This window comes from Lepisosteus oculatus, chromosome 11, assembly GCF_040954835.1.
Source record: "Lepisosteus oculatus isolate fLepOcu1 chromosome 11, fLepOcu1.hap2, whole genome shotgun sequence".
In the NCBI taxonomy this organism is placed as follows: Eukaryota; Metazoa; Chordata; class Actinopteri; order Semionotiformes; family Lepisosteidae; genus Lepisosteus; species Lepisosteus oculatus.
Genome location: NC_090706.1, coordinates 7,546,581 through 7,573,763, shown reverse-complemented (window position 1 = coordinate 7,573,763; position 27,183 = coordinate 7,546,581). Strand labels below are relative to the sequence as shown.

The 27,183-nt window shown below is 48.3% G+C and overlaps 2 protein-coding genes and 1 long non-coding RNA gene across 16 annotated transcripts in view; 1 reads left to right on the top strand and 2 right to left on the bottom strand.

Annotated features, from left to right (window-relative positions):
* The window catches only part of epb41a (erythrocyte membrane protein band 4.1a), an 81,261-nt gene extending 76,619 nt beyond the window's left edge, over window positions 1-4,642 (bottom strand). For 3 of the 12 annotated variants that reach the window (XM_015348566.2, XM_015348567.2, XM_015348568.2), the window contains exon 1: window positions 558-847. In XM_015348566.2, coding sequence (XP_015204052.2) covers window positions 558-576 — 19 coding nt within the window. In that variant the 5' untranslated portion in view covers window positions 577-847. Of the gene's footprint in view, window positions 1-557; window positions 851-4,584 lie in introns of those variants that run through there. The other 9 variants (XM_069195503.1, XM_069195506.1, XM_069195505.1 and 6 more) reach the window with 8 other exon arrangements.
* A 4,472-nt stretch (window positions 4,643-9,114) lies between these two features.
* On the bottom strand, window positions 9,115-16,406 carry ccn2b (cellular communication network factor 2b). Of its 2 annotated transcripts, none has more exons than XM_069195535.1 (5): window positions 16,053-16,406; window positions 14,424-14,640; window positions 13,079-13,330; window positions 11,878-12,113; window positions 9,115-10,910 (listed from the first exon to the last, which is right to left on the bottom strand). In XM_069195535.1, exons 1-5 carry the CDS (start codon window positions 16,104-16,106, stop codon window positions 10,611-10,613), a joined length of 1,059 nt encoding a protein of 352 aa, XP_069051636.1. In that variant the 5' UTR covers window positions 16,107-16,406; the 3' UTR covers window positions 9,115-10,610. The 2 variants fall into 2 exon arrangements, with proteins under 2 accessions (XP_069051636.1, XP_069051637.1); XM_069195536.1 differs by having other exon boundaries at window positions 11,878-12,089; window positions 16,053-16,401.
* LOC107077532 (uncharacterized) lies at window positions 15,287-23,063 on the top strand. Of its 2 annotated transcripts, none has more exons than XR_011191051.1 (6): window positions 15,287-15,963; window positions 18,600-18,682; window positions 20,460-20,587; window positions 21,143-21,260; window positions 21,826-21,992; window positions 22,258-23,063. It is a non-coding gene; the product is annotated as an uncharacterized lncRNA (long non-coding RNA). The 2 variants fall into 2 exon arrangements; XR_001478562.2 differs by having other exon boundaries at window positions 18,600-18,718.
* Window positions 23,064-27,183: the final 4,120 nt, after the last annotated feature.

The following is a 27,183-nucleotide window of genomic DNA, read 5'->3' as shown; positions in this document are numbered from 1 at the left end:
TCGGGGCATAAGGATCATCTTAACAAGGATGAGAACAGACAGAAAGGAAAAGACTTTCTGATCCTAAAGGTCAAGGCTGAAACTATTCAATTATTTGTGCTTTTGTAACAGAAGCATGAAGCAGTTTCCGGCAGTTCAAGTTTAAATGCCAGCTGGTGGAATTTAACCTGTACAATGCCTGCAGAACCGGACAGGTCCTTGCAGTCATAAACCACACCGTAACAGACTTGATGGGCACCTGTCCTCAGGGCCACAAGCACCCACCTGCGTTCACAGGGGCTCCCTAAGCACCCACACCTCAACTGATGGGTCTGATCACAAGCGCCCCAAAACACTGCACCCCACCCGAGGAGAGGGCAGATATAAGCGAGCGGCACACATCCCGCAGAGCGGAAGGGAAGGGGGCATCAGGTCTCTCACAGCCGAGCATGGCGGGCACCACTCCCAAACCTAATGGCAGCCCAGCCGCCAGGACAGCAGACTCTGCGGAGCCTTTCCCTCCCCCCGTAAACAGCTCTTGTATGAGAATATCGAAGAGTGAAATAGTAGACACTCACCAGGAGAGAGGAACAGCATTCCAGTCCATTGGCAGACACGGACACCGGACCATCCGGGGGCAGGCCAGGCCAGGACACAGGGGGAGAAGAGCAGGCAGAGAGGTCAGCGAAACACAGGAGCACAAGACAGCACAGACCGCGTTATCGGATACATGGTGCTTCCCACAAAGACCAGCAAAGAAAAAGAGCACAATTACGACGAGCGCCACCACTCGCCCATCTCACGCTAATAAGCATTCCGATCTGGATTCCTTACAGGATCACCAAGATTTCCGATGAATAAAAATTGATTTCACAAATCTCTATGATGCACCTCTTCTGCATTGCTTGGATTTCCAGGCCCAATTTAATTATTTTCAATTCATCTTGTAGGAGAGCCTCTGTCCCTGTAAAGAAAGGATGTTTTTTCTCCTGCTGTACAACAGGAGGGGAAACTCCAGGGGAAAAGCATGATCACCCTTCAGAGATGACCTTTGAAACATTACCGTACAAGAGAAAAGAACAGTTTGTCAACTTTAAATAACTCTCCAAAGAGCTACTGAAATCCTTTCTGAATTTACCGACTCTTCAGATCCTGACTCCACAGCCAGGGAGACGCAGTGAGATTGGTCAGGGCTGTTGTGAGCTGTATAAAAGAGACTGCAGGGCAGGCATGGGAAAGAAAGCGGATTGCAGCTCCTTGCTGTTCTAAACCCCCCTGTGGATTGAACTCCTAATTGATATTTTATTCAGAAGGCAACTCCAAACACGGGAACTAAGCGATGGCCTGACGCGCAGCCAAGTCTATTTCCTAGTGCCCAATGCCAGCACACTGCCTCATTTCACTTGTCTCCCTCTTTATCTCCGTCCAAATCTGGACAGCTAACATCAAAGTGGCCAGGAGGACTGCAAGAGGCTCAGCTAGTGCCTTCACAGCACACAGATACATTGGGGTTGTTTCCAACTGGCCACAGAAAACATGATGCAGTGTGCTACAGAACTGTGGCAGCCCTGACACACGCTCACAGACCCGCCCAGCAGACGCCCATTCAGTTTTGTTTCCCCGATTTCGGATTGCTCCATTCATTCTGGAAGAGCTCTCACCTCTTGGTGAGGTCATAAACGAAGGACTGATCATTTTAGATTCGATCCTGCTGCCAACAAGCATGGACACAAAACAGGCACGAATACAAATAAATGAAACAGGGCTGGGACTGCATTGAATTTCCCTCCTTCTCATAACTGCAAGTTTGCCGAAACATCCTGGGATCCCCAAAGAAATAATTGTGCTCTCCACATTAAAATGCACTCAGAAAAAGACTATCCTTACAATCTGTCCATAGGCTCTAGAAGAATTAGAAAATGACTTTGCCTACAGTGAGGTTTAGGATTACATAAAGAAATCTAATGGAGCAGGGTACTATTTTGTCTGCATTGTTATAGGGTTTCAGGTCTCATGATTTGCATTATGTTCTAAATATTACATTCCTATTGGTTTTATTAGCCAGCAATATAAATGGCTCTGGAGCAAACCATCTGAGGATGCCTCCTTGACAAAGGGGACTCACATTAGCATCGCACCATTAGGAGAGGCCAATGGTTTGTGCAACACTAATATACTTCCCCCACCAACACCCACTCAAAGCCCAACCTGGAGTTACTCAATTTCAGCAGAATGAAACTACAGATTGCTGCTAGGAGATATCTAGGAGGCCAGTTGGAGGTATTCTAGCCTTTTTTTAGATTTTTTTATTAATTTCCGTGTGTGTGTGTGACTCCATTTCGGACACAAATCGGACATGAGGAACAGAAGACGAGCCCTACACTGCACATCGAGACCCAGACCTCGATGTGCCAACGGGACTGGGGGAGATACAAGTGAGGGGGGGTGCGGTCCCTGGATTTTCTTTTTGTTGGGTTGGAATTGTGAGCTGTGGCTCCGTTCCAACCACGGGTCACGACCCCCTGAGCCTGCTGACTTCTCAAGGTGCTCCCGCGGTGCCTTATGGGAGAGTGAGCGCCACCTGGAGGAGTGAAGCTTCTCAACAACATGGCTGGTAAAGGCGCCTGGCCAGCGCCAGGGTCCCCTGCACCACCAGCTGAAGCCTACCTTGGCACAGGTGGCCGGGCACCGCCAAGGTAAGCCCAGGTATGGGTGCATGGTGGCATCTTGGGCCCTACCTGCCTTTCAGGTGAGCGCCACTCCTGAGGCACCTGGCCAGCCCTCGGCTCGGCCAGCGCCCCAAGCCCCTCAGCCCTGCGTCCTCTTCAGCTGCTCTCTGGGCTGTGCTCATCTCCAGCACACGCCACCACTACCCCCGACTTCCAACCTCTAGAACACGGCGAAGTAAAAAAAACACTTTTTGGAAGCAAAACACCCCCTTTCTGAACTCTGCTGAACTGCGGCCTTGTCTCAGTACAAACAAAGGGACCGTCCCGATACACAGCTATGGACTAACCTGTTTTGTGAGGGATGAACACCTCAGGACACTGGATCTTGGGAAAACGAGCTTGTATTCCCATATTCATATGGACATGGGTGTGGAGAAGGACTGTCCTTCACCTCCCTTCCATCCTAAACTCGGTTTAAATGACATCTTCAGCTTTAAATAACTGAATTCCCAGACCTTCCTTCTCGAAGGCTGATTTCTGCAATCCTAGTGTTTGTACTGTCCCCCACTGCCACCACTGTGTTCAGCAGGCGAGCAAACACTGTAAAATGTTCACTTTTCTGGGGTTTTCCTTACTAGATACACAGCCTTCAACCGCTTGCAGGTAAAATTGGGAAATGTCGGTTTAAAAAAAAATCAAACGTTATAAACAATTTGACGAGAAACCAAACAGCAGCTCACTTCTAAAACACGGAAACTGTCATAAATGATTTACATCTGGTTTCACAAAACCTGGGAAAGGCAGCTTGTTGTTTGAGCAGTAGGAAAGCTGGCTTCACCAGCGTTACAAGACGCTTCGGCGATCCGTCAACGCCGGGCGCCGCCTGCTTTCGATGTATCGGCGAGAAGGAGGTGTCAGAAAAAAAAAACTTTCAAACTTTCACATCAGCCGTGAAGGCAATGAAAACTGGGGGGTGACCGAAACAGGCCACAGTACCTAGAGAGAGCCTTGCTCTGAACAAGTATTGAGGATGAACATGGACCCCCTCCACCCACCACCATCCATACACACACGCAACATCCTCTGCCTACTTGAGAGTAAGACGGCGAGGAGATCGGTAAAAAGGGAAGTTACTATCCGCAGTGCTGCCCCTGGCACAGAACTGCGGCGCTGCTTCTCCCCTGGAGCCGAGGCGAGGATCTGCACAGGCACAGCTACAGAGGCGAGAGGAGGGGTTTTCCTCTGAGCCGCTGCAGCAGCTGTTACCGGGCAATGCGCTCAGCGCTACGCAAGGAATTATATAATAGGCGCATATTACACTACGGCATGTATTACACCCGGCCGATAATAAAAAAGGAAGGATGCTCCGAGGACATCAAGCACGCAGCTAGTTACACGAGCACTGGCTTAACTGAAATCTTTCTGGACCGGGACTGCTTGATCCGCGCCCGCTGCAGGTGATACGCAAGGCAAACTGTATCGATATTAAAGCCGGAAATTCAATATCGCGCCGTCATCGCAGATGCCCATAATGTTCAGCCTGCTCCGGCCACCACAGCCCTGAAATGACTCATTAACCACGGCCAATCACCTGGAATACCCCCCATCCCTAAATACACACCTCCCGGGACACAAGTTGTTTTACCTGGAAAAGCCCCCAACCAGGAATTCGCTACCTACCTATCCCAGAAAAAGCCCCCCCAAAATACAGAAAGACCTACACCTTAACTTACAAGATAGCCGCTTTCCGGCTGCCAGACAAGGCAACATGTCAAATTAAGCGAAAGCCGAAACACAAATGTTTAAACCTTATAGCCATTGCAGCATAGTTACAAATTCCCGTGCAGATTAAAAATCAGTGACAGTCCTCAAAAATCTAAAGCACACCGAAAGCAAAGGCGAAAACTGGACGTTGACGCTGCACAAACTTGTTTACCTGACAGCTGTGAGAGTGCAGTCCCCAATTCCCGCTTGGTAATATTTTTAATGTTATTTACCCCTTTAAGAGTTGGGGGGCCTTACTTCTGCGGCTCTCTCACAGATACTGCCTCCTTCTCTCGAATGACGTCACGGAAGAAGGGGGGGGCGGTGGTGGGGTGTCGCTCTCGGCCTATCACCGGGAAGAACGATAAACCCCGCCCACATACCGAGCAGATTGGAGGAAGGCTCTGGAACGCAGGTGTAGGAGAGGTGGGGTGGCGAGTCAGGTGTCAAGGTTGGTTGAGAGACAGCGCGGCGTCCTTTCGGCAGGTTAGAAATGAGGGCTGTCTTTGATCTGCAGGTGTGTGTCTGTCCCGCTGAAACGCACGAACTCACAAGTGGGTCACCCAACGAAAACCATAGCTCTGGCTCTATAAACGCCGTCTGTAATAATGTTAATCATATTTTATATGCCCAACCCACGGAAAGGTCATAGGAGTCCTGCGGCAAAATGAGTGTTCCTGTTGCCTCTTACGAAAGAACTCAAACCGGATTAAGTCGGACCCAGAATACAACTAAATGTGCTTCCTCCTGAAACTTCACCTTCTTAATCTTAAAACTACAATGATCATGCCGATGAAGTAAGGAAATGAGACGTTGTCCAGTATTCAAGGCAAACAAACGGCACTTTGCTCCTCAGTAAAGTATTTAGAAATTCTTGATAAGAACACATTAGACTCTTTCACATTTACATCTTCTGCAGCGCCTGCTTACCTGTGACCTAAGATTGTAGCAGTGGACATCTGTTCAAAATGAACAGTAAATAACCACGGGGAAATAAAGCACAAACAAACACATATTTAAAAATCAATCGCAGCAGCAGGGCAGCACATTACCCCCGGTGTTTAGGGAGGCATGAAAGCACATGCCGTGGATGTGTACACACATCTGTGCCCTTGCGCGTTACGGACGGATGATCGCACACCCACGCCAGCTGATCGGCAGCTCATCCCAGAACGCGAGACCGACGCGAGGAGAGGGAGAGGACAGGCTCACATCTGCCTCCCGCTTTTAGGAGAAGCAGCCATAGGAGCTGGCCTGTCAGTGAACCCGGCGTCCAAGCTGCTGGGGCGCTTGGGAAAGAGAGAGGAGGAGGCCTGTGTGCCAGTCCCAGTGTCTGTCCCCCGCGATGCCCATACACCTCGCCCCGCCTGCTGGAAGACAGTCCCCGGGTTGGTATGGTATTACACTGGAGAGAAAATCAAAACAGATCCCCCCCATCCCAAAGATTACCAGCCTCTCTGCTTTCTTAACAGCCTCTATGTTCTTCTGTTTTTTTTTTTCTGGTAGGTCTATTTTTACTGCTGTTTTACACCCACACACGCCGCACTGTCTACAGACAGCCGGTGGAGATAGTTCGGACCTGCCTTAACGGGAGCCTGCGCCAGAGTTATTGCTCTGTGTCTTAAGACCTGCAGACACAGAGGGCGCTGCTCCTTCCCAGGGTGCCTGTGGGAACGGTTTCAAGGACGGGTGCGGGGCAGGAGCCGAGCAGCGGAACGGACCCCCTGGAGTGCTGCTTGGCGCGAGAGGGAGGGCGCAGCCTGCTCGCATGGCTTTCTGTGGAGGCGATTGCTCAAGCAACATGCTCGTTAACAATAAAAAAAATAATCACCGCTGCCTCAAAGAGCCTGGGTTCAGCTCTGGATCCGCCTTCTGTGTGTCGCATGCTTCCTACGGGACCTCAAGTTTCCTCCCACAGTCCAAAGATATACTGGTAGGTGTGAGTGTGTGCCTGTCTGTGTGTGCCCTGTGATGGACTGGTGTCCCATCCAGGGTGTACCCTGCCTTGCACCCGTTGCTTGCTGGGATAGGCTCTGCCCCCCCCTGTGACTCTGTATTGGATAAGGGATGAATGGAAGTGATTTAAGAACAGCACTGTATTGTAACGCTTACGGCCGACAGGCACTGTGTAAGAGCCGGCGTACCAGAGCAGGTGATGTCACCGCCCTTCCCTGTGATAGCAGGACTACAGCTACTGGGCTGTAGAGAGATCTCTCTTTAGCTCACGGGGCTAGGTCGCTGCAGAGAGACGTGGGAGTCCTGGGTTCGAGCCCCCGACGGTGGGGGGCCGACCTAATGCGGTAAGGGCGCCCGCCTGAGCCCCTGTTGCGTTACAGTATTTTATGGCTCAGCCACATTGTCCATTCCCCAGAGTGTTGACACACAATAGCAAAGATTATTCTATAGGAAACTGGTTTTCACTACGGTAGCTGAGTCACACTGTTGAGTCTCTTTTCTGCTGGGACAAACCTGAAACAAAATGAACCAACATCTAGTATAGTACATGCTCTCTTGCCTCTGGTTAATTGTTGAACTGATTACTCGGCTTGCATCAATAACCAACAGAAACCAGGCCCTACAGGAAAGGAATCTGCCAGGTCTCAGACCAAACCACTGGCAGTATGAATTTTGTCCAGTGGTTCTGAATTGCACAGGTTTGGTTGAGAAAAGCCCAGTACGAAATCAATGAGATTTCAGGCTTTCAGCTGGGGGATTGAGATGTGTGTACAGCTGTCAGAGGGAGTGGGGAGGCCTGTAGCAATAACGCGTTGTGTTGAACAAACATCATTCATTCTGCAGCACAGCCCAGTCTGAAATGTCTAATAAAGAGCCTGGATCCTTACAGATGTTGAGCTGCTCTCCTGGCGCAGGCCTGTGTCTTCTGTGTGAAAAGGCTGTGAGCCAGCACTGCAGTGCGGAGTGCAACACTGACAGGCACTCCCCAAGAACTGGCGAGGTTCCTGTGTCTCCTGGACCTGCACTTGTACCAGAGAGATACACCCAGTGAAGATTAGCTTCCCAGAACTGCCTGCTGCATTGAGCTGCCAAGTGCAGATAAGAGAAATTACGGTGCTCAGCCTGCACCCAGCCAGCCCCCAGCTCAGCAGCAGACAGAATATGTGTTTTTTCTTTTCAATTTTAAACTCACATGCAACTTGTTTTGTTCCCCGATGCAGGGATAAGACTAAATAGACTAAATAAGTGATGCCCTAGCTCCCGTTAATTTTTGAGATTCTGGAATGTGTTTCTAAAAGTAATTTTTTTACAGGTTTTAACTCCTCCTCATCTAAACATACTGCTATGGATTGCATAGATCTTTTGAAGTTACATTTTACATGATGTGTGGCTATTCATGAAGTTGACATGAAAGGAAAAAACAGGACAGTATTTTAGAGTCACTGCTAGTTATAGTGCATTGAGTCTTGTTCTCTGCAGGATCCTACGCAATGGCTACGGAGACAGTGATGTTATTTATGAAAGCAAAATCACCCGAAGCACTTAACCGCTTCCCATGGATACCCAATCCTCACATTAAATTCTGTATGAACTAGTATTGAGCACTTCTGCATCACCAACTCTCGCCAGCAGAGGGCACTCTAACAACCCTCCTGCCTGCCTGATTTATCTCTGCACACAGCTGACAACACACACTACAGGTCCATCTAATCGACGGCTGTGGCTCGATCTATGTGGCACTCAGCGATGCTCACGGCTCTATAATCTATGTAGGACAGCAGAAGAAGAGTGCATTCCGCTGAGCTTTATCTCCCGCCTCGTTTTAAGCGCGTATTGGGAGATTGGCAGAAAGCAATTCAAGACACAAGCTTCAGGAAAGCGCTTGCCTGTTTGTCACGGAGGGGAAGTCAAAGAGGTTAATTCCGTGCCAAGAAGTAAAATGAAAGGAGATCAACAGTATTTTTACACCACCCTTTCTATCTGCATCTTTTCACAGAGATTCAAAGACCCCCACACCAGAAAGACTACAGAAGCCAAAATTAACGTTAATCAGGATTCGCACTCCCAAGATCGACCATTTTTTCTCTGTTCCCTTACAGATTGCAACCTTCCAGACTTCCCGGGGGAATTCCTCGCCCATTTTTTAGTACGTTTTCCACCTCTTGACACTTTTCTCGCAAATTCTTTCTTCAGTTCTCCCAGATCCACTCCTCGCATTCCCGCTCTCCCCACACACGGAAGAGGCTTCGCAGCTAAACCGCGTTTTTCTCTTTCGGTGCGGAGTCCGCCTCTTGTTCAGTTGAGACCTCACAGTCCGCCCCGACATAGTTCGCCAGGTGCCTTTACCACATTTCCCCCGTAAAGCTAACACCAAACTAACACTCCTGAGAGGGGAACAACCACCTCCAGGGCACCACAACATCAACTTCATGTTCTTTCCCAATCCCCTCCATTTCGTAACGAGAGTCATACCAAGATGTTTCCAAAATCTATCGGGAAGCCCAGGGAAGCATCGCATCCTGACAGGGGTGGGAAAAATTGTAGGCCTGCTTTTTCCTGAGCTGGCGAGTGAAACAACTCTCAGGGCCATCTGCCTCCAGAGAGCACAGAACTCCCTTGTGAGAAATGAAAAAAGCCAAAAAACGACCAAGCCAGCCTCACTTTTTTACTCCTGTGTATAGAAATAACTTCTGCCCACACCCCCAACACAAAAAAAACACATTCAGGGATGAAACAGACCAGGATATACAAAAAATATAACACTTTTATTGGAAACCGACTAAAGTGCAACAAATATTTACTCACTTGTGTCTTGGAAGAACACAAGCAGTTGCAGTGAAACATAAAGGATACAGTACAATACATCTATGCCTGGAGTTAATAACATAAATTATAGTACAAAACTGTACACAGTCTATTTACATTATTTACACAAAGGCACATTTCTCAAGAGTCGCATTTCTTATTTAAATATACAGTAAGCAATGTCATTAACAGTAATTCTTTTTAAAAAGCCACACTTTCAATGTGTTGTTTTTCTTTTATAGGTTTTTTCCTCCCTCTACAAGCATTTCAGGAGGTCGTGTCAGGTCCCTCACTGCGTCACCAAGAGACAAATCCCCCCCCTCTTCTCAGGACAGGGAGCCGACTCTGGGGAATGCTCTCAGGGCATTCGTCTGTTCAGACATACAGCATTTTCGCAGTCACTTCATCAGAGTGCTACATCAGAGTGACTGCAAGTAAGTGCTATGGAGAGGTGGGGCTGTGGCACGGATCTAATTGGGCTGGTGTTATGGTCTGTAAGTCTGTCGTGTTCGCAGTGGCCACTAGCTCTAGTGGACCTGAAAGTTTACTGTGATGACTGACATCGGAAGAACTCTTTTTTCCCCCACAGATACAATCTGATCAGTCATTCAACCAACCGTGGTGATAAACTTTTGGCACAAGCAAAGGATTCAGGATATGTTGTGCTCTTCCAGCATTGGACTGATTACTGCCGGGTCACTGAGACACCCTTTCCCCTCCTTTTAAATTTTCCCCACTGCCTGGATCCCAGCACTGCATTCTGACGCCAAGCACACATCAGATCCTGGACTACTAGATCCAGAAAACCTCAGCTACCTCAGTCGGATAACTCTGATGACAGACCCAGGATGGCAGGAAGACATCCCTGCTGCATATTTCTGACAAACGCTCTGTGGCAAAATGTTCCGAAGAGCACTATAGCAAATAAGAGATTCCAGTCTTGTACTAGCTGCACACCGAGGCAGGACTGAACATACTGATCGAAAGACTAGTCTGTGCAAGCAGAGAAAACACAGTGCTTTTCACTGGGGCATTAAATACCTAAAAACGACTTGTCATCTAGGACATGCCCTGTACCCCGCAGTACTGGTGAACAGAAGATAGGCGTTTTCCCCCCTAAGTGGAAGGTGTCCAAATGGAGCACGAGATCTGCGACAAGGCCAACCACAGAAACTCCAACAACATACCATCTCCGAGAGCCGAAAGCCGAAAAAGGCCACTTTCCTTCATGTCAAATACTGTGTGATTGTAAAGTAAAGGGGGACTGAGGAAGAGGGGCCATCACTCCTCTGTGAAAGAGAAAGAAAACAAAACAGCATGCAAACGGGTATCTCTGTTCAGTGCACTCCTCTTTAGGCGGCAGAGAGAGATGCCGCGGGGCTGGCGTCTCTCCGGGTCTCTGCATGCGCGTGTGTGCGTGTGTGTACGGGGGGGGGCTCAGATGTCGTAGTCCCCGATCATCCTGCGGCGGTGCGTGCTGAGGAAGATGTCGTTGTCGCGCGGGCAGTCGTGGTGGCAGGAGCAGGTCTTGACGAACATCATCTTCTTGCGGAAGCTGTCCCCCTCGGGGCAGCGGAACTCCACCTCGGCCGTGGTGGTGGTGTGTGGGGTGCAGCAGCGCCCGTCCGTGCACACCCCGCAGAACTTGGGCCTGTAGGCCCGGGTGCTGGTGCAGCCGGAGAGCTCGAAGCGCATGGGCTTTGGGGTCTTGGGCGTCCGGATGCACTTCTTCCCCTTCTGTGACGGGAGACGCAGGGGAGAGGCTTGTCAGCGCGGGATACAACATGCCGCAAATCCCGAGACTGTGATACGGCGCCGCCGGCCGAACACAGAGGTTCTCTGCATCCCAATTACAGTTACAGCCTCTGATGCTTCTAAAAGGTGATATGACCCATCCCAAGCACAAACGACAACATCCATTCATTTTCTAACCGCCTCATCCGATTCAGGGTTACAGAGGAGCCGGAGCCTATCCCAGCAAGCAACAGGCACAAGGCAGGATACACCCTGGGTGGGATGCCATTCCATCGCAGGACAGACACACTCACACCAGGGCCAGTCTTCCCAGAAGCCAATTAACTGACCACCATGTCTTTAAACTTTGGGAGGAAACCCACACAAACACAGGGAGAACATGCAGACTCCACACAGTGAGCATCCCAGGTCTGCAATTGAACCCAGGTAGCACGACAAAAGTTAAACCCAGGGCTCCAGCACTACAAGGCAGCGATGCTATAACCACTGTGGCACCGTGCCTCCCCACAAACTACAGCATATGGTATTTCACTAGGAATACCACCACCCAGGAATTAGGTAAACTGAAAGGATTATGGAGAGTTCAAGTCAAAATCTAGCTTAACCCCCTTGGCTGGGACCCCCATGCACAGTGAGGAGTGACCAAGAGGGATGTGAGGGAGAGAAGGGGATCAAGTAGAGTATTTATAAAGTTTTAGGAGAGGAAATGACGTCAGCGGTGATTGCAAATTACAGACAGTCGCGTCTGATTGAACGTGGCTGTTGTCATCCCTCCAGCACTTCCAGTATCAACACCATTAAAGGTCAGGTAGCTATACCCCTTACAGCTTTCCTCTTTACCAGCTTCCTGCAGGACACGAGGGAGTGGCTGGACAGACGCACTGGCCTCTCACTACACACAAGCATCCCATAATGCCCAGCATCCAGACCGGTCTGCCCTGGCACCCACCTTGATGCCCTCCTCCTGGGCCACGTCGCAGGGCCGGATCATGCACACCCGGCTCTGCTTCTCCAGCTGGCACTTCTCGTTGTCGTTGGTGACGCGGGTGGAGATGCCCATGCCGCAGGTCTGGGAGCACTCGCTCCACTCCGTGGTCTGGACGATGCAGTTGTCCCGCGGGCTCTCGGGCTCCGGGCTGTACGCGGGCACCTCCCGGTACACTGAGGGGTACAGACGGGGAGGGACTGAGGGTCAGAGCGAGGCAACAGAGAGTGTTTGAGAGCAGGAACCACGGCCGAGACTTTCAAACTACGGTGCAATGCGGGCTGAAGGCTGGCCTGGCTATTCGAGCAAACTGGGTCCAAATTTCACCGAGAGGTCTGCGTCACTTCCGTCAACCCACTACAAAGACAGGCTTTGGATCACACCACCAACGGCATTTAAATACCCTAATCCCAACATCCAACTGCGTGCACGCGATTCACGCTGTCACTGCATTGCACAACGACTTGCTCAGCCAAGGTCAGCCCAGCGGAGGCCATCAGAATGACCAGCCAGACACGGAGCAGAGGGGCACCAGCTTGAAGTGCGTTTCAAACGGAGAGCAGGAGGCCCTTCTTCACACAGTGGGTGGGTGGGGACGCGGAACAAGGTGCCCAGCCATGTTGCTGAAGCTGATCCCCTCCCCTGGCTTCTCTCAAGACATAGCTGGGCGATACTCCTGGATCAGTTCTCTACGAGCTATCTAACAGGCTAGATGGGCCCGAACTGCCTGCTCCCCTCTGTGGTCTTTCTTGCGTCCCTGAGGAAAGGTTTCTACTGGCAGCCCTGGAAATCTATGAGCTCTGGATGCCCACAAGACATTGCAGGGCCCTGCCCCAGCTGTGCTGCCCCAGCCTGGGTGCTGTCTGCTGACGCCTGGCTGCTGACGGTGGCTCTGTGGCTAAAGATCTGCGTCTGTGACTGGAAGGTTGCCGGTTCAAATCCCGCGGCTGGCAGAGGAATCCTACTCCGTTGGGTCCCTGAGCAAGGCCCTTAACCCTAACTGCTCCAGGGGTGCCGTACAATGGCTGACACTGCGCTCTGACCCCAAGCTTCTCTCCCTGTCTGTGTCTCCTTGGAGAAAAGCTGGGGTATGCGAAAAGACGAATTCCTAATGCAAGAAATTGTATAGGGCTAATAAAGAAACATTATACATTATTATACGTACCGGCCATGACGGACTGGAAGAGGCTGTCCTGGGGGGTCTGGTCGCACACCCACTCCTCGCAGCACTGGCCAGGGATCTGGATCCGGCGCGGGTAGGGGCAGTCGGGCGAGGGCAGGCGCACGTCGTTGGCGCAGGTGGGCACGCAGCCGATCTCGCCATTCACACAGAGGCACTGGTGCCCGCAGCTGGGCTGGAAGCTCTCCCCACTGCGGTAGATCACCCCGCCGAGGTCACAGGTCATGCCTTCGCGGGCTGGGGAGGGAGAGAAACAGCCGGTCAGGAGGACACGTCTCAAGCAGGAGCAACACCCCAAGGGGTCACTGCGGTCAGGACGTGTTGCAGGGAATGGGAGAATGGGGACAGGACCAGGAACAGGGGACAGGAGACAATTTGGCTTCTACCCACTTGGCTGAGGGTCACCCCACCCCCTGCCCCAGGTCAATTAGGCCAGGACCCCCGACGTGCAGAGTCCCCCCGAAGGTAGATGCAGGGGTGGAGATGGGGCGAAGGAAGATGTTGTGCGTTGAGGCAGGGAAAGCAGTTTCTAAACCCAGGAACGCCTATCCCCCATATTCTACAAGCTTGTGTCAGTGTCTCCTGCACAGAGACACGGGTGAATACGCCACAGGGGATCTAGAGGAACAGAGCCTTAAACAGGGGATTTCTAGCTGTCCTGAAAATATGGGAGGGAAGATCACACGTTAGGGAAGCTGAGATGAAATATAATTTGGCTGCTGTCTTCCCTCAGGAAATTTAATTGAAAGCTCTTAAAAAAAATTGCATTACATCTGTCCATGGATTCATTTTTTTTTGCACAAAACAAGTGGAGTATAATTCTTCAAAGACGGTCCAGGTCTTCCCCCACATGTTTGAAGCATGTCTGGGTAAATACTAATTATTTTACAGCACAACCTCCAAAATTCAGTCTTCAGTGTCTCACATTGTGTCATGGTTACACATTAGGAACAGTCAGCCAACAGGCTCCAGACCAGCTTTACTGAAGAAACCAGCCTTTTCCCATCGTTAATGAGCACTGAACGTCTCAGGCAGAAATGTTATAATTGAACATGAGAGCTCATCAAAATCAACTCTATGAAACACTCTAAGGCCATGGACAGAGGGATTGCACAAAGCTCACCCTGTACAGCCTTGACTCATACAAAATTAGTGATGACGTACTCTAAAGCACTGCATTTAAACCAGGAGTCGAACCACAATTCTGCGATTGTGAACCAGAAAAATCCAAAGGTGCGTATTTTTTTAAGCTCGTGATTGCTCGCTCCTTTAAAAAAAACAATCGGCTCTTTCTGTTCACCAGCAGTCGTGAGCGCCAAGCCTGACTCACCGATGCAGACGCCAGTGTCGGTGTCGCTCAGGATGGAGTAGTCGCAGTACAGCTCCTTGTGGTGGTCACAGGGCTCCAGGAGCGAGCAGGGCTCGCCGGCCTGCCGGGCGCACACCTTACAGCACCCGCAGCCGTCCAGAACCAGACTGGTGCCGATCGGGCAAGGAGCGGGATCTGGCGGGCAGGCGCAGGGCGAGGAGCACTCCTGTCCTCGGGTCTGCAGGGGGACGAGAGGCGCGGACACCGTGAAACAGCCACAATCATGACCGCTGCGCTTTCCTGAAGAACTATTGCTACAAGCTTTTATTTCTACGGATCGTGTAGTCAGGGTTGTAGAAGGCGGCGCTAAAGAGGGTCTTTACCGGTCAACGCTATTTCTCAAGCGACAGCTTAGGTTCCAGACAAAACACATGCAAATACTACCAGTAGACAAACATTAAAAAAATACAAGACTTCGAAGTCTGAGCCTACGTTGCAATACTTTTTTTTAGCAATGAAAAGTTTCAGTTTCACAAAGGATATTATCGTCTAACAGTAGTCGTTTATCACATTATCTTAGATGCAACGAATGCAGTACAACGTCCCTTGTCGGTTGTAGTGTCAATTTACACCCGCCAGGTGGAAGCACCGCGTTTCACAAGCAACCATTTGAACACCTAGGAAGGCTGATGATTCCAGCTCAAGAAATACCTAAGGGATAGCAACAGGGGGTACACCCATGCATCTTTCAGTTTCGTTACTTAGCAATACTCTTACGATTAGGAAACGATAAAACACGGACTTCAACTTTGTTTCCAAAGGTTCAGTAGGTGAGAGGTTAAGAGTGACAGATAGTGGCCGGTTTCCCTGGATACGTTATTTACAGGAACACAGGACGTGTTTAACAAACACCTGGAGTTAAGGCACTCCAGCGTTAACTTCATATTACCTGCAATTCTCGTCATAAGAGTTCTCCCTTTTGCATAATACGTTTTTTTTAAAAAAAAACATGCATTATGATAAACACGACCCTGTTGTTCATTGGTACAGGTTATGAAGACTGTACGTACAGTATAAGTTAAATTTTCTACTGCTGCAAGAAACGTAACTGGGACCTTTGCAAGACCCAAATACGTTTTTTTTTATTTTTACTTTAAGTGAACGTGAACGCGAAACCTCAAAAAACAGGATTATTTTCTCATTCTCAAAGCGCGAGTTGTTGACCAGATTCATTCTACTTGTAATGCGATGAGTTTGGTTACACGGCTATGCTATAAAGCTACACCGCAACTCCAGCTACTGTGCAGAAAACAATTGTACGGATTTACTGGAAACAGCGAACTTCAAAAACCTGCTGGAGATGTTCAGCGACGCTCCGGAGAAAACGAATTAATCGCTGACCACACACACAATAACTTGGTTGCCGTGAAAGCTTCAGTCCTACACAACATACACGCAAGACTAGTCGTCTTTTGATACAGGAGACCAGAGTGTCTACTTGACGTAAATTAAATAGCATTTTAAAACAAGTGTGCCACATTTGCAGGACTCGAGGTTGTGGGTGAGTACCAAACACCTTAACCAAGCAGATAACAGCAGATAACCAAGGAGATCAAGCAGAGCCCTTTCCTGAGCTCTGAGGCACCTTACCGTGTAGACAACCAGCAGAAGAAGAAACCCCTTCGCAGTAGCTTTCCCAAACATCTTCACAGTGTCTGCGAGTTGACGATTCCAAGAGATTTACTCAGTCAGCGGGCTGGAGCTGGAGCTAGGAGCTGCTGTTTGCTGTTGTTGTTGCTGTTGCAGTAGCGGTGCGGTTCGGTTCGGTTCGGTTCGCTGCGCTCTTTCGTGGTCACTCCTGATTTGTCGTTAGGACTGGAGCTTGGATTGGAAACAGAGAAAGTTCCCTCCGTTTAAATACGCTGCGAAGGGGTGTTGCCCAGGAAATCAGTGGCATGCCAAGTGACCTAAAGGGGCGAAAATATTCAAATTCCAGACGGCTTTTCCAATTCCCGAGAGGCGAGCGGTTTGTCGAAGCTGCGTGTCCAATCTGGAACTGGTTCAAGTCCTCCTTTTAGAAACAGAACCCCCGACCGCCGGCTTGTTTTCTTTCCCTTCTTTTTTTGAGGGGGGTTGTATTTCTGTAAATGTCCAGACTGGATGGGAAGCGAAAGAATCTCAAATATTTCTCTGATCACCAGCTTACTGTTCAAATGTTTGCGCTGCGACTCACCGGTGGCTTCAGCGCAACCACTAAAGAGAAAACGACGGGAAAAACGGATGTGCTATGTGTCTATTTTTTCGCTAGACTGTGATATTTGTTTTTCGTTTCGAATGAAACAGCACTGAGATTCAAACGTCCTCGTGTTCAAACGTGGAAAACGGAAAAAAGTGTAGTAGTGAAATAATCAGATTCGAGTACAGGGGGGTTCAGTGTTTCTCTAAGGTATAGTTTTCTAGAAATGTATGTCATTCCATGTGAATACATGTAGTGTGATTATATGACGTAATGCCGATTTCAGATACGTTTCAGTCACAGTTAAACTTTTCTCGTTTTGGGGGAAATCGTGTGGTTGGAAATCAGTTCTCCTTGTCTGCCACTCGATATAACATCGCATCATGTTTTTAAATGCGGTATGAGACAGCTAGAGCACAGGTAGGGTGGGTATTAACGCATCTGTGCCACAGCTCCTGGGTCCTACATCCGTTACCAGACTGGAGCACCGTTTGTGTGGAGTTTGCACGTTCTCCCTGTTCCAGACACCTTTGAAACGCGTGCTGGCCAGGGCTCATGAATACAGCATAATGAATACAGAGAGCCTTGTGAAACCAAGGTGTTACATCTAAAGGGGCACAGCTTCAACACAAATAAGTCTTAACTGCAAAGCACACAGTGGAGCAAGAGCAGCCAGCAGCCTATCAGAGTTGCGGCTCTGTTTTAGTAGAATGGAGAAAATGTTTTGTCATTTCTTGTGCAAATGTGGCAAAAGCAATGAAACGACGGTTTTGTATCAGTTTCTGAGCTACATATCCTCCATTCAGAAATTGCTACCAAAAAAAGCCCCCCATCCCAAAAACAATAGACACAAAATGCCTCAAGAATTGCTGGTTATCTGTGATAGAAGCCCTTTTCAGTGCCTGCTAATCTCTTCCACCACACCCCCACAGGTGGGGAAGTGTCTATTGAAAAGTCAACACCAAGACCAATCTGATTTGTCCTGTGAGTGCCTGGTACAGTACACATTCCCTATTCCTTTCAAACTCAAGACTGCCAGCTGTGAGACCGTATCTGCCTTATCTCTGGGTCATCTTTGCAAAAAACAGCAAGATGTAGCATTTCAGTGTTTTTTCATATGCTTCTCTAACTGCTTTAATGAATGTGTCACTGTCATGGCCAGCCGACCCCTCTATATGACACATGTGGTGGCGTGCTCGTGAGGATTAGGCCCTTTCCATGCTCAGCAACACCTGCGCTGGATAACTGAGCTGTACAGGTCTCAGTTGCAGGTGCAGACTCAGATCACGGCATGTCTGCGTCACTCATCCCTGCTGACACGTGTCTTTCAGTCACCTCCCAGCCCCTGAGCCACATAGGGCTCCGTCAGGCGGGGTTGAATTCCCCTATGCTAAAAGGCTGGGCCACCTGTCACAGGGGAATACTGCTTGGGAAATACATCTTCATAATGGGTTCAAGAACCAATCAAATCCTTTACTTTTTGCGCCTTGCCCATGTGTAGGATAATTGCTTCTCTTCTGACATTTGTAGTATCAGAATCACATTGAGTTGTAGAACTGTTATATTTAAATAATCAATCCCACTCTGATACATACATTGCTCTTCATTCAAAGAATAATTATCCCTAATACTCATTTCCTCTGTGGTGGAGTTATATGGCTCGTTAGTATCATGGACACAGTATTGTAAAGTACTTGCCAGATCCAGTTTTCCGCAGACTGCAGTACCAAATTATGCCACCAGAGGTCTAACAGTAATTCCTGTCTGCCTGCACTACTTTTCTTCAAAATCCCCAGCAGGACAGAGAGCTGCTTGTTTTTCTCAGTTTTACTTATAAAGTGATTTACAAATGAATGACACCTCTTCCTCAGCCTTCAATTACTTCTGGAAGACAGTCCATCCAGTCTTCCAGCTGCTGGTCCAGAACACTGACCACTGTTCCTCCTTTCCTATTGTAACAGAACATTAGGATGGGATGATGTTCCATTCCACCGGCCTCAACAATCTCTGCATTCTGCGTGTTGTGGAAGAGGGTGGCACAGCGGTAAGCATTGAAGTCTTGCAGCTCCGGGGCAGACTGGTAGGTTACTTGGCTTCTGGGAAAAGTGGTCCTGGTGTGAGTCTGTGTGTGTCTGTGTCTGCATGTGCCCTGTGCTAGATTGGGGTCCTATCTGATGGATAGGCTCCAGCTCCCTGGGACCCTGATCTGGAAGAGGTGGTTAGAGAATGAGTGGGTGGATGGCTGTTGTGAGAGAGATGTCAACGATGAAAACGAAAGGCCAGAAAAACATCCTATCTCTTTCAGTCTCATTGTATGGTTGTTTAGGGCTTTACAAACAGGTGGCCCCTGTGCCTTGCACTGCTCCCAGCATGGAGATTATTCCAAAGCTGACAGAGGGGGGAACATTTGCCACTGATAACCTGACATCTCCCAGCACAGGGTTAAGGGGTTAGTTTCTGCAGGGGCTGGGGAGAGAGGGTGCAACTGCCCCAGAGAAGAGTGTGTGACAGATCACCTGATGAGGGATGTTGAACACACGATACTGTAACAGACAGCAGTGGAATAGGAGCCGTGCCATGCACAGTACAGAACCCACATACAGTACACACCTGAATTCCCTGGCGTCCCCCATCCTGGAAAGCACACACTTTGGCAGAGATGGCGGGGGGGTGGAGACCCTCCTGCCTGGGGGAGAAACCCCCTCTGCCCTCTGGGGATGCCCACACTGGGCGCTGGACGGGGCTGCTGCACGCCCAGCCTCCTCTTGGCGCTCAGCTCGGGACTGTGCTCGCGCGGAGACAGGGTCCGAGCCGGCAGGCTGCTGAGGCTCCGCTGTGGCGGAGGTGCAGGCGCCGACAGCAGGGAGACGTGTGTATCCTGGAGCGCAGAGAGGGCAGCGGGACCTGCGGCCGTGGAGGAAGGGGTGGGGATAAACACAGGGGCGCTCCACACTGCATGTCCCATGACCTGTTTCCCATAGGTGCAGATTAGCTAAACAGCAGAGGGTGGGGAAGGTGAACAGTGTCCACAAGGGTCAGTGTCCCTCCCAGACTCCTTCCCACAGCTCCTCCGGTTTGTCCTGCCCATAAACCTCTGCCATCAACGTCAAAGGCTGTTGTATAACTGCGCTTATGTTTTCATTGTTAGGTTATATATAACACACACGTTCTTTTTCACCACTGCTAGGCCTATAGGTAAAAGAAACAGACAGTAAGACATACAGTAAAGGGATGATTAATATATGACAACTCACATTTTAGAGGTTCTGGAATTACAGTACCGAACAACAGTTCATTTCAGAGTCTCTTCAAAAGGACTCTAATTACTCCGCTCTGTCTGTCTTTCATCTCTGTGAATCTTAAATTGATCTAAGAGTGGAAATCGGCAACAATCTTCTGTGGGAAGATTTGTCTTGACCAATATGTCCTGGCAATGGTACAGTGTTTCTCAGAATGACTTGTTAGAATTGCAGGATTTATTGCCCAGCAGGTTAGAGAGGAATGCCAAGCCTTCCAGCACAAGACTAGACTGGGCAGAGAAACCTGACTTAATATAGGTGTCTTGAGCTCTGCTACCTGCACACTCTGCATTTGAGCTAATTCACATTTCATACTCACCTCCAAAACATTTAGGCCTTGAATGGCTTTGGAGAAAAACTAAAGATAAAGAATATGATGTACACATTGCAGTAATGAACCTATAGGACCTTGTTAGCATGCATAGAACATCTTCTTACATTCAATAGGCACTGGGGCACAATTAAAAGACACAACTGAGAGCTCCCTGTGAACCTCACTGTTATATTCCCTGTCTGCTACAGACAGCTCCTCCAACGAAGAACAACATCAACAGGAAAAGAACTAGCAGGCAAAGTGACAGAAAACAAATCCTGCACTTGCTACAAAGAAATGCTCCTGATTTTCACTTCAGTACCAAGTATTTGCACTGGTAAGGTCTCTGAATGAGAAGCAATGACTGTTCATTAGCTTTCCACCTATCACTCCTTTGAACCCTCAGGCTGAAATGTATCATTCCTTGTCCTGCGCTGCAGTTGCTATGGTGGATAATTAGGTAAGCTGCTAATTGTTAACTGGAGATGTTGGGGGGGTGGGTAATTCCAGTCCATTTGCTTTGCAAGGTCAGCACCTGGACACCTGGCACCAGCTAACTGACCATGAGTCAGTGTTTTCACTGGGAGCGCAAGGCAGCGTGGGTAGCTAGGTAGGCCGTTTCTTAATCGCATTAGACAGGGCCGAATTCTTTTCTTTTCAGGATTTGGGTCTTTGTGAGGCCCAGCCGAACAAACAAAGAACAAAAAAAGAAGCAAATTAAAATACTGAACAAATATTGACGCAAACGGCTGGGGAAATTTGCTGGCGGAATTTCTTTTTTGTTGAAACTGCTGGGGAGGAGAGGCTGAGGGGACTGGCGAGAGATTAGATCAGCAGGTTTTATACCTTGTGTCAGCTGAGAGCGCTCTTTTATCTTCGCCCTTCCTTCCAGACTGAAGTAGCCCCCCAGACTTTGGGACTGGACTGGACTGTGGATTCCCACGGTGCTCAGCAGTCCAGTGGTTCTGAGCTCTCCCAGCGTGGTTGGGGAAGAGACAGGAAGACGGAAGGTCATTCTGCAGTTTCAGCTCCTTCATACAAGTGCAAACACAGGACCACAATCACAAAGCATTGGCCCTCGTGCTTAACTGAGCCCTGTTTAATTTGTAGGCAGATACAAATGTCTCAAAGCATCATAACAATGTTCCATGTAATAAATTTACAAGTACAACTGCTGAAAGTTCAGAGTTCACAGACTAACACCGAAGTCAGGCTTCAATGCCGCTGCTAAAACAATGATGTGAACGTCGAACAGTGCTGATGAAGATGTAGCTGCGTTAGGAGTCTACCGCTGGAGTCAGCTCTGAGACTTCAGAGTGGCAGTGACAGTCAGCTCTGGGCTGGGTGATGGAGCTGATCCCCAGTCTCATAAACCTGAGGCGAATGGCAGCAAAAGACTGAAAATCAAGGTGATACAACATGGCTGATATACTGTACAGGCCTGATTGATAGCACTAATTTCGTTGAACCCTCTACGTACTGTATACACACCAAGTCTAAGCTTTCGTTCGTTCTTCTTCTTCACTTCATCATTACCAAGCAAATCTAGCCATCCTTTCTCACCTTACCCTGCAGAACCGCCTCCCCCTGGGGAACATGAGCCAAACAAACTACGCCTGCCGCTTGTGGCCCACTCCTGTCGCTGGCGGGGGGAAGAGCCATCTTCCAGGGGGTGTGAACAGTCAGCTTTGGGTCCCGCGCAGGCCTCTGGAGCAGCACTCCAGGTTCTTGTCAATATTGGGGTAAGTGTCTATGAAGTGTACAGGTAGCAGATTCAGGTCCTCACGGACAACTACAGAAAAAGAAAGCCAAATCGCCGAAGGGGGTTTGAGTTACAGTGACCTGATAGACAGGCAAACCTGTCCTCTCTCTTTCCAGACATTGTTTTACACGTTAATCTCACCGTCTATCCCCATATTTATTATTGTGAAGGCTTTCCGGCAGGGCAAGGCCCTCTTCTCTGCCTTGTGAATAAGTCCCTGTTCTCACGCAGTTCCTTTCCCTCAGACTCCTGGTCCTTCTCACATTACTGCACTGTTGACCCAACACGCTGGCACATCAAAGGTCTAGGGGAGTCGCCACCTTCGTGCTGTCTTTGTGGACTGTTTCAAAGTTAAATGCTGATTCGCCAAAAACAATAAAAAAGTACAGAGGGTATGAGGTGTAGACTTTTCTCTGTTTCTGAGGCCCAGATCATGTTACGCAAGTTTGCATATTTCATCATTTATGGCAGTATATGGATGCTGTCTTAAAAAAATGGACTAGACAGCACGTTCTTCGTGGTTGTCTTCTAAACTTGTTTCTTAGATGCAGGCGTGTGATGACATCATTTTGTTAAGAGGAACCTGCTACCTTTCCATCTATCAGATGAAGAAAAAAAACTGGTTTTCCGTCTGTAGACAAGGTTGACATTATTAAACATTCATTTGTTTCTACCTGGCCAACTATCTGTCTGCCTGCCTGACCATCTGCCCATCTAAAGAGGCTAGTTCTTGCAGGCATTGCATAGTGAGGGTCGGGAAAAAATCTTCAAAACATTTTAATGCAATGCAGAGCTACACAGTACAGGCAGCATAATGAACCATAATGGGAGCTGACACTTCTTGTCAAGGGGGAGCATGGAAAATCTTGCAAGGCAAAGCACACTGAGACGCTGTGTACCCACCTGCTTTTACCCTGCCAATGTTTTGAAATATGGCCCGTTGAGGCTGAGAGGAGTCTGGATTTGAGCCCGCTTGGAGTTGTGAAAGGACACTCCACTGCGTACTGTTCTCCCAGGAGCTCGGCCTGCTGCGGTTTGTTTGAACAAGAAACCACACCAAGCTCGCGCTCCTCCAGTGTGCTGCCATTCCGATGTTCCCTGCGTCACCATGAGAATCTGCAGCAGATGCCTGTGGTGGGCCATGACTTGCATAACAGGAAGCCAGCGTTCCAGCACCTTGTCTTGCAAGCACTCTGTGACTGTCTGACAACCTGCCAGCCAAGTGAGATCTCAGCACAGAGGAGCCACCAGGGCTCAGGACTTGAAACTAGAAGGGCTGCACGGGTTCAGATCCTGGAAGGGGCACAGCCATACTCATGCAAAATGCCCCTCCATATTAAAGGATGCAAATGCAAGTCACTTTGGGTTTGATTAATATCCATCCATTTTCTAAGTGCTTCTTCCAATTCCTGGGTCATAGGGGAGCAGGAGTCTATCCCAGCAAGCAACAGGCACAAGGCAGGGTACACCCTGGATGGGACAGCAGTCCATCGCTGGGCAAACACAGACACAAATTGAATTGAACCCTGAGCCCCAGCACTGCGAGGCAGTAATGTTAACCTCTGTGCCTCCGTCCTGCCAAGATCTTATCAATATGTTAATATTAATAATAACTGCTGTCTCCCCCATGCCACCAGCAAGAACAAGCAGTGGAAAATCTCCCCTACCTTTTCCATCTCTCAGGCCCAACATCCAGAGGTGGTGTCAAATAGTATTTCATCAAATCCTGTCTAACGGCAAGTTTGCTTTTAAGTTCTCAGCACATATGTACTCGATTATAGAGATTGGTTTGCCTCATTTAAAAGGAATATCCGCATTAATAGCAGACCACTGGCAATGTGAAGAGTTCAAAATGAATGCCTCACTGGAGCAGTGTCTAAGTTCATGCTGACGTACAGGTAACCAGATCTCCACTGGGATGTCACCACATGGTATTCTGGCCATCAAGCAAGACGGGTACTGGCCTGACATTACTTTATGTTTAACATGAAAAAAGATCATGAAAATGGTTTAACACCAGACCGAAACAGAATCTTTTCAACACAGCTACCAGTGCTGTGGGCCAAGGTAGCCAGTACATTCATGATGGGATGCAGTATTAAAAAACACTGCATAGCCCCCCTGCTCCTGCCTCCCCCTCCTCCAGCCAAGACAACAAAAGGCAGATTAACTGTAGGCAGGTCTGAGAAAATGTTGCCAAAAAGATCTCTGTACTGTATGTGCTTCTGCGATGTTCAGTGTACAAGCAAGATCTCAGTTATATAAAAATCCGCCATGCGCACGCACATTCCATTACAACCAGATAAATTATGGAGTTCTAATTCTCCACACCTGTGCCAAGCCACAGATCCTGTCTCGTTATCCCACACTGGGACAGAAGGTTGAATTCAACCCAGGATCAGGGGCTGTTTTTGATCCCCGATGCAAGCTTTCCTTAGCTCCTTCATCCCTTCTCATAGAGTTTCAGGAAGGTGTCTATGTACTGCACCTGTGTACCGTATGTGCCTACCTGTACCTGTCTATGTGTCTATGTACTGTACCAGCAAATACCTGTCTATGTGTCTATGTACTTACCTGTACCTGTCTATGTGTCTATGTACTGTACCTGCATATACCTGTCTATGTGTCTATGCACTGTACCTGCAAATACCTGTCTATGTGTCTATGTACTTACCTGTACCTGTCTATGTGTCTATGTACTGTACCTGCATATACCTGTCTATGTGTCTATGCACTGTACCTGCAAATACCTGTCTATGTGTCTATGTACCTACCTGTACCTGACTATGAACCTGCCCCCAGAGTGTCAAGGGCCAAAAGCAAGTACAACATATGTAAACCTCTTCAGACACGTTCTTCATACATTTTGTAAATCAAGTTCTTCCCATTTTTTTGGAAGGTTTGATTTCTGGGGATGGATTTTCTGGGGTTTTCCTCATCAGATCCACTTGCTCAGTAATAACTGGAGGATACGTGCAGAGCTGAATAAACATATCACTGAATCACTCCATGTTTTATCTCATGGAGGAGCAAAAATACCCTCAAGCCTTTGACAATGAGAAAGATGATGGTAAGGCACATTTTCAGTGACATATTTCATATGTAAGTCGAAGCCAACAATGGTTTCGGAAATAAATCAAGTGGCATTTGCACACAATAAATACAGTACACAGCTTACAAAAACATCTCAGCACTCACTGTGTTATTCTTAGACAAATAACAGGGATCCAACATTGTCAGTTCAAATATCTATCAATGTCCATACAACTGAACCAGCATGCGTTCCTCAGCTATGATGGAATAGTCAAGTAATAAAGCTATTTACCAACTTCTAGTATGTGACTTTTGAGATATTATTCTATTCATCCTCAACTAACGATGAATCTGATTCAATCTTAGGTAGCCACAACAAGAAAACCCCTAGAAAAAATACAGCTATACTAATATGTAATGTGTAACTGCTTAATATTTTAATGAATTTTGGAATTAGACAGTAGACAACTTAACAGGCTCCTGACTAATATAAAAGGGAGGATGCAATAAAGTCAAAATATGTTCCAACACTCAAAATCCTGTTTGTGCATACTTGTATTTTTCCTTCACTTTGTTGTTGGTCTTGCCCTGAGCACTTACTCAAAGACGGCATAGGCACATAAAATGCCTGCTATGTAGCTATGTGAGCTATGTTAACTGTAAAATCTATAAACTGTTTGATGCTGACTGCCCAGGAAGATGCTCAAAGTGCACCAGTGAAATTCCTGACTGTAAAAAAAGAAGGCACTTACTGTTGAGAGCAAAAATTCAGGCTTTATTACATAATTTGTATAATAGGCTGGAAAACCACTGTGCTGGAATGAAGATGGGTTTTAAAGACATTTTTTCCTTCGTCTGTGTTTTTCTGGCACTGGTTGATTGCCTGCTGACAGCCTGCTGTGGCTGCAGAAACATCCTTTTAATGAGGTGAAAAGCAGAGCTAAAAATAGAGGCCGACTCCTGGTCAGTTTATTCTGTCTCTGTGTTCCCCAGGTTGTGCTCGGGTTAAAGGGCACATTCTTCACCACGCTTGGGCAGCTGCGATGAGGTCTGCTTCTTCCCCTTGAAAATCAAGCAGGCTGACTCTGGTCTTGACCTGCAGCATTTGGCATCAGTGAGCTTCACTTCCAGACATCTTAGCAGTACCCTAGACAGTGAACAACTCAATTTTGGATTTCTTTTTTGTTTTTTCTTAAAGAGTATATTTTTTTTAAAATGGGTGGCAGGGTGGCATTGTGGTTAGCACTGCTGCCTCACAGTGCTGGGGCCTTGTGTTCAAATCGTAGGTACTCTCTGTGTGGAGCTTGCATGTTCTCCCTGTGTTTGTGTGGGTTTCCTCCGGGTGCTCCGCTTTCCTGCCACAGTCCAAAGACATGCTGGAAGGTTAATTGGCTTCTGGAAAAATTGTCTCTGGTGTGAGTGTGTGTGTGTGTCTGTGTGTGTGTGTGCCCTGGGATGGACTGGCATCCCATCCAGGGTGTACAGTACCCTGCTTAGCGCCCATTGCTTGCTGGGATAGGCTGAGGCTCCCCTGCAACTGCAAATTGAATAAAGCAGATAGAAAATGGATAAATTATTCATAAATAGAAATCCATTTCAAGCCTCCCCTACAGAATGGTACTAGACTTAGAAAGGTGAAATGGCAAGAAATAAGGAATAAGGCTATAATACTTTTTATATTATTTGCGTCATACTTCTATATTTGAAATACTTTAGGTTCCTTTTTTATATTCTGTGCATTATGGATATAAAAATCTTTACATTTCTGGTCCAGCAAGCAAAGTCTCTGTAACGTCTTTGGGTTTTTATGCTCAGTGAAACAGAAGAGCACAGAAAAAGACGCGAGTAGCAATGCTGTGGCCTAATTAGGCCAGCTTCTGTTTCATATTTGGAGTGCCGTCAATTATTTTTCTGGTGGCGACCCGCGGAGTTCGTACTGGGAGCTGTGTGAAGTCCATTAAAACGGTCTATTAGCCCAATACAGAGGGGCACCTCTCCACATCCACCTTTATGAGAGGAAATAGACTGCCTGCATGGAGTCTGCTCCACCAGGGACATGGGCCTGCTCCCTGGAGGATGCTGTCACTGCCCCCAGACAGACAGACAGACGGGGGGGTCTGTGAAGCCTGTGATCTGCT

Bases quoted from the DNA above. Each gene is read 5' to 3' on its own strand.
- ccn2b (XM_069195535.1), bottom strand. From the start codon at position 16,106: ATGTTTGGGAAAGCTACTGCGAAGGGGTTTCTTCTTCTGCTGGTTGTC. The intron at 12,114-13,078 runs GTACGTATAATA...TCTGACCCTCAG, and splicing joins CTTCCAGTCCGTCATGGCCG to TCCCTCCCCGTCTGTACCCC. The intron at 10,911-11,877 runs GTGGGTGCCAGG...CTCCCGTCACAG, and splicing joins CCCAGGAGGAGGGCATCAAG to AAGGGGAAGAAGTGCATCCG.